The sequence below is a fragment of the Oryx dammah genome, unplaced genomic scaffold (genome assembly GCF_014754425.2).
Source record: "Oryx dammah isolate SB20612 unplaced genomic scaffold, SCBI_Odam_1.1 HiC_scaffold_9, whole genome shotgun sequence".
NCBI lineage: Eukaryota > Metazoa > Chordata > Mammalia > Artiodactyla > Bovidae > Oryx > Oryx dammah.
Genome location: NW_024070193.1, coordinates 8277161 through 8284020, shown reverse-complemented (window position 1 = coordinate 8284020; position 6860 = coordinate 8277161). Strand labels below are relative to the sequence as shown.

The 6860-nt window shown below is 54.0% G+C and overlaps 1 protein-coding gene across 1 annotated transcript; it reads left to right on the top strand.

Annotated features, from left to right (window-relative positions):
• The first annotated feature begins 1495 nt into the window (after nucleotides 1-1495).
• LOC120868188 (15 kDa protein B-like) lies at nucleotides 1496-5446 on the top strand. The gene is made up of 4 exons (XM_040246847.1): nucleotides 1496-1678; nucleotides 2361-2462; nucleotides 4084-4176; nucleotides 4771-5446. Exons 1-4 carry the CDS (start codon nucleotides 1499-1501, stop codon nucleotides 4912-4914), a joined length of 519 nt encoding a protein of 172 aa, XP_040102781.1. The 5' UTR covers nucleotides 1496-1498; the 3' UTR covers nucleotides 4915-5446.
• The last annotated feature ends 1414 nt before the right edge of the window (nucleotides 5447-6860 follow it).

Genomic DNA, 6860 nt, shown 5'->3' with positions numbered 1-6860 from the left:
TGGCATGGACACAAGATCGGCTGCAGCAGAACCTTCATTCTCCAGCTAAGAACCTCTGATGAATGCAATCCCGCTGACAACTGGATACGTATTCCAACAGGTAGTAGCAGTATTCCATGAGTAGAAATACCCCAAGTGCTCTAACCAAATTGCTCTTGAAGCACGTTTATATTGTTTCTAATTTTTCACCATTATACGCCACGGCTGCATGGATCTGATGATGAGACTCGGGCCTTTGAGGACCTGCTGGGTCTGCCAAGGACTGTTCTGTGCTCTGCCCCCTCTCCCTACTTCCGGCTCTGTCCTTCTCAGCTCCACCCTTAGCTTCTGGAGCAAGGGTGGGCTGCTCTGTGCCTTGGTTTCCCCACTGGCGGGCTTCAGTGAGAACACCATAGCTGCTCCCCTCCTCCCCAGTTCTGAGTCTCCTGCGGAACAGGAACCCAGAACCAAGGGCGGGCTGGCAAGTGAACACGCTGGCCCCAGTAACAGGGAGCTGAGGAAAATGGGAGCCCTCGGAGGAGGGGCAGGCTCCTGCGGCTCACCTTGTGGGCTGCTGCCTGGGGCTGCCTGTGTCAACAGCCAGGGGTCCCTACCCTGATCCTGTTGGGGACAGCCTCCCCTCTTTGCCTGCAGGGATCAACCTGGGGGATGTGGGCAGTGAGGCCCTCCCTGGAAAGGTTCTCCATCAAAGCCAATGAGAGGGACTAGTGAGCCATGAATTGTCAGATCTTATGATTTTTTTAGTCAGTCAGGCATCCAGATTTCTAAGGATTGACGGTCAGTATTTTAGGGCTTCCCCGGTTAAAGAACCTGCCTGCCAACGCAGGGGATGTGTGCTCGATCCCTGGGTGGACAAGATCCCCTGGAGGAGGAAATGGCAACCCACCACAGTATTCTTGCCTGGGCAATCCCATGGACAGAGGAGCCTGGTGGGCTATAGTCCAGGAGGTCACAAAAGCGTTAGACATGACTGAGCAACTAAAACAACAACAATTAGTATTTTTAACATATATGCAACATGGTAGGTGTCAGCCAGAGTACAGCCTTCGACCGGACCATCTGTCTGTGCTCTCAGGTGAGAAGTGGTCACACAGAGAACTCATGGATCCCAGGGAGCTGTTTTGGAACCAAACCACACCAACCAGGCAAGAGATGGCACGGGGTCCTGGAGTGTCAGAGCCAGAGGTGGCCTCCCTGTGGCACAGGGTGGGGGGAGAGATGGCCACTGAGACCAAAGTGAAGGGTCGTGCCCAGCATCACACTGGTCTCCTGCCCCCAGCTCGGGGCTGCCTCACTCCTAGGCCTATTGCCTAATCCTACTTGCCTCTTAGTCACTGGTATTTTGGAATGTTGGCTAACACTGGGTGCCTAGCAAAGGAAAAGAGAGGCCCCTTTCAGGAAGGCCTAAGCCCCCGCATGTCGCCAGCAGGCCTTGGGCAAGGCTGCGTGATTACCACCTAAAAGGGGCCGCAAGTGGCAGAGGATCCGAGAAGGGACGATGGCAGGGGCTTGGAAGGCACTGGTGCTGGTAGCAGGCTTGGCAGCCGTGGCCTGTGTGGCCCAGCGTGGTCTGAGCTATGAAGAGATTGTCACCCAGGCCCTGAAGTTCTTCAACCAGGGGCGGCGAGGACAGCGCATTTTTGGCCTGCTGGAAAGCACCCCGCCGCCACCTGATTTGGTGAGGGTCAGGGTCTCAAGCCTGGGGAGTGGGTACCACCTACCTCACAACATCCTGTGAGGCCAGCAGGCAGGAGCGAGTGCCCCAAACAGACACAAAGTGCTTGGTTAACAGCAGATGCTGGTGTTATTACTATAATGTTTCTCTACTCAGAAGGTAAAACAGAGACTGTAATCTCTCTCCGGCCTGACAGCTGGCTAGCTGATCAATTCCAGGATTTGCCCCAGGGTGGAATGTGGGGTCTGGGAGTCCATTCTGCACTCAGGCCCTGGACTTGAAGGAGTAAGCAGAGCTGTTTCAAAGGATGGACAGGAGCCAGACTGGTCCCACCAGAAGGCACCTCACCAGGGCCTTCCAGGGTCCCCCTTCCCACCCCCTTCCCTCTCTCCTGGCAGTTGGGAGGCAAGTATTCTAGGTCCTTTGTCACAGAAGAGATTGAGGTGCAGAGATGGGAGGTGAGCCCTCAAGGTGGTCCAGCCATGAAGTGGTGGCCTCTGCTGGTTTCCAGAAGCCCTGCGTGCCTTCAGTCTCTGCTGAGGCTGTTTGAAGCGGCCGCCTCTCTTAGGTGGGAAGTGCAGACCTTGGGCAAGCCCTGTCAACTTGGAACTGTGATCTCTCTCCTCCCTGCCTTTGTTCTCTCCTGTGGAAACGGGAGATGACCGTGACTCTTCTGCTTCTTTAGAACTCCACCACAATCCCGCTCAACTTCAGGATTAAAGAGACTGTGTGCTTCCTGTTCCGGTACCGCCGAAGACCCCGACAGTGCCCTTTCAGGGAGGGCGGGGTGAGTCTCCCATCCATCCCCTGGCTCCCTGTCCCAATGAGCAGGACAAGGAATCTCCCCTCTCTCTCACCTCCTTCCCGGAGGCCGAGTTTGCTTCCACCCACCCCACCAGACAGGTGAGGTTTGACTGTGGAAGCTTTTTTTTTTTAATTGGGTTTTTCCTTACGGCTTTTTATTCCTACAAATTATCCATCCTTATTAGAAAAGCAATACCTGCTACAGAAGCGACTAAATATTAAAAGAGAAAGAACAAAGGGGGACCATAATCCACCTCAGTTCAGTTCAGTCACTCAGTCGTGTCTGACTCTTTGTGACCCCATGGACTGCAGCACGCCAGGCCTCCCTGTCCATCACCAGCTCCTGGAGCTTACTCACTCTCAGGTCCATGAGTCAGTGATGCCATCCAACCATTTCATCCTCTATCGTCCCCTTCTCCTGCCTTCAATCTTTCCCAGCATCAGGGTCTTTTCCAATGAGTTAGTTCTTCGCATCAGGTGGCCAAAGTATTGGAGTTTCAGCTTCAGCATCAGTCCTTCCAATGCATATTCAGGACTGATTTCCTTTAGGATGGACTGGTTGGATCTCCTTTCAGTCCAAGGGACTCTCAAGAGTCTTCTTAAACACCACAGTTGAAAAGCATAAATTATTTTTTAGTTTTTGTTGATGCTTTTATAATCCACCCAGATAACTGCTGACTTTATTTTTCTGGGCTCCAAAATCACTGCAGATTGTGATTGCAGCCATGAAATTAAAAGACGCTTACTCCTTGGAAGGAAAGTTATGACCAACCTAGACAGCATATTAAAAAGCAGAGACATTACTTTGCCAACAAAGATCCATCTAGTCAAGGCTATGGTTTTTCCAGTGGTCATGTATGGATGTGAGAGTTGGACTGTGAAGAAAGCTGAGTGCCGAAGAATTGATGCTTTTGAACTGTGGTGTTGGAGAAGACTCTTGAGAGTCCCTTGGACTGCAAGGAGATCCAACCAGTCCATCCTAAAGGAGATCAGTCCTGGGTGTTCATTGGAAAGACTGATGCTGAAGCTGAAACTCCAATACTTTGGCCATCTGATGCGAAGAGCTGACTCATTTGAAAAGACCCTGATGCTGGGAAAGATTGAGGGAAGGAGGAGAAGGGGATGACAGAGGATGAGATGGTTGGATGGCATCACCGACTCAATGGACATGGGTTTGGGTGGACTCCAGGAGTTGGTGATGGACAGGGAGGCCTGGGAGCTGCGTTCATGGGGTCTCAAAGAGTCAGACACGACTGAGCCACTGAACTGAACAGATAACTGCTTTTCTAAAATTAGGAAAATATTTTATTATAGCAAACTAACAAAATTTAGAGAAGCGAAGTAAAAAACAAAAACTCTGCAACCCCACTACTAAGGAGTGTTTTAAACAATATAACTCCCTCTCGACTAATTTATGGAGACCCTTTCCCGTGTAAGAACTTGCATGAAAGTCCTTAATGCTATCGGGCGCGCACGGAGCCTGCCCGGGTGTCCCCAGCGACCGCTGCTCCCTCCGGCGTCTAGCGGGTGGGTTGGAGCTCGGGAGTCGGGGGACCTGGGCGAGGGCGCCGTCCACTGCAGCCAGTGTGCTTGCTCCCCGGCAGGAGGAGCGGAACTGCACCGGCTCCTTCTTCATGCTGCGGCAACTCCGCCTCCTGTCGCTCAACTGCGTGCCGGACCGGGAGCTGGAGCCGAAGGTGAGCCCCTGCGCCCTCACCTGCCCCAGTTCCCGTCTCAGCGGCGCTCTGCCCGGTGACCCCTAGTGATCGAGGGTCCCTCACCTGGGCCACTGAGTTAGGCGCGTGGAACCTCAGTTCTGGGGGTCCCAGACCTTAGACCTGGAAACTGAACTGGTCTAAACGCAAGTAGTCTGGAGGGGAGAGGCGTGGCCAGACCTTGATGATTGACGGCTAGTCGTCTGGTAGAAGGGGATGGGGGCAGGAACTGATGGTCTCCTCCTGGGGCTGGGAGGGGACTCAGTCTTCCACCGGCTGTTCTCTGGACCCTGAGCTCTGGTAACCCGTCTCCCCATACCACTTTTGGGAAGTCAAGCCGGAGATGAAGCCTCCCGGTAAGTGAGTGCAATAGCCGGGGTGGACAAGAGTGGCAGGCGTTCCTAGCCCCTCTGGGCTTTGAGGGGAGGGCCTGACTGGGGACCCCTCCAGCGCCATCACCAAGGTCACTGCCTGGGCCTCCAGACTCATCCCAACCTGGGGAGAGAGGGGCCACACGTGGGACAGGAAGCGGGGAGGCGATTGATGAGGGCGCTCACCGCCGCATCACTTCTGCAGCCCCGCCGCCCGGGGAGGACTCTACTGAGTCTTCCAGGGGAAGACCCTCCACAACTTGACAGCTCCAATCTGCCACCTGCGGCCAGGGACCTGTACGAGAGAGCCAAGTACGACATCCTCTCCAACATCCTGAGGAATTTCTAGGGCTGGAGAAGGGAAGGGATGCTCTGCAAGCCCACAGCAACCTGCGATTCCTACCCCATTCTCTTCCTCTGCTGCCCTTAGCATTCCCTGGCCGGTAAATGAGCCCACCCACACTCCTCAGCCTTTGCATACCTGCTTCCCTCTGCCGGGGAATTCCTGCCCATCCTGTGTCTGTGGATGCTCCACATCCTTCCAGGCACAGGTCCAAAGTCACCTCCCCAGGGAAGCCTCTCCGCTCTTCTCTGGTCCGTGGTGCAGTCATGATCCTCAAACCACGCTGGCAAATACCAGCTGCGTCCCAGGCTACAGAGCACTGTCTCTCCTCCCAGCGGGGCCCTCCTGTGCCAGCTGCAGGGGGCTGGGAGGGAGTTTCTCTGACAAGTGCTCCTGAATCCCGGGAGGGCAGTTCTTCCTGGGCAGGACCGAGTGCCCCTGTTCCCTGCCCAGTCACTGTGACAATGAAATGTCCCTTCATATATCTAGCACCCCCAAGAGGGGGCCAAGGCATCCTCTGCTGAGAGCGCCAGGAGTGAAGCTCAATAAAAAGTTTCTAAGTTAAATGATTATGTGAATAAGTGAATGAATCAAGTGTCAGGGATGAGCCAGCTGGACTTGGGAGGAAGAGACCAAGGAGGCAGGTCCTGGGGGTGAGATTCCACTGTGCACCTTGGGGCACACAGACTCCCTGCAGTCAGGGCAGGGACAATGACGAGAAATGGGATAACAAGGGGCGCCATCTGAGGGCCATCCTGGGAGCTCAAGAAGGCAAAGTAACCTGCCCCCAGGTTATTCTGGAACCACCTTTCCTTCCTTTCGGCTACTTTTATTCTTCCTCCTTTATCATAAAGCTCCAGCCAGAACCTCTTCCAGATCCCCAGACTCGCACGTCAGATGGCCTCATAGACGTCGCCCCATGGACGTCCCAGGGGTGCCACCCACTCAGAATCTTCCCTCCAGACCACCCTTCTAAGTGACCATCCCAGCCCAATCCAGCTGATGGCAGCCTCATCCACCCAAGGACCCGAGCCTCACTCAGACTCTCTGCTGTCTCTTAGGGAGAGTCTGGTTTTGGAGAAAGCTGGTCTCGGTTCCTGATCCATCCAGCCCTGAGAAGAGGGCCTGGCACATGGCAGTTGCTCAGTAAATACTTGTTGAGTGGATGAGAGCCCTTTTCTTCTCACCAGTAGGCCCCCCTTTTCAAATCTTTGCTAGAGAAATATCTGTGGGAAACTCTCTCATTTGAGGGGCCATGGAGTAGAGCCCCTCGGGGGAATGGGCTTTTTCAGCCAGGGCTTCCCTGGGTAGCTCACCTGGTAAAGAATCTGCCCTGGTTCACTTCTTGGGTCGGGAAGATGCCCTGAAGAAAGGAGAAGCCCCGAACTCCAGTGTTCTTGCCTGGAGAATTCCATGGACAGAGGAGCCTGGTGGACTACAGTCTATGGGGCTGCAAAGAGACGGACATGACTGAGTGACTAAGCACAGCACAGGGAGGCCAAGGACTCCTATTAATGATAACAGCCATGATTTATGATCGCTACTTCCCAGTGAATGGAAACACACTTTTCAGGTCTTAGAACAGTATTGCAAGGTGCATGCATCACCAGCAACTTTTAGTGAGAAAACTATGCCTCAAGGAAATTGGTTGACTCAACTGTAGTCCACATTCCAACCCCCTTGTAATCTAAATCTAGGAGTGTGTAATCTAAATCTAAATTGAGGGACTGACCCTCAGGTGGGAAATGGGCAGGTTTGGGTGGACCAGGATAAACTAGACCGCAGACCATCTCTCCCTGTGGTGGGTGATGATATTCACCTGGAGAAGGCCCTTGTAGCCCCACAGGAGGTGCCAGCAGCCGAGGCACACCATCTATCACTCCCTTGCCTGACCTCCAGCCCGAGAGAGTACTCCCAGGCCTCAGCCAGGTCTTCTGTGGGGCCCTGGACAC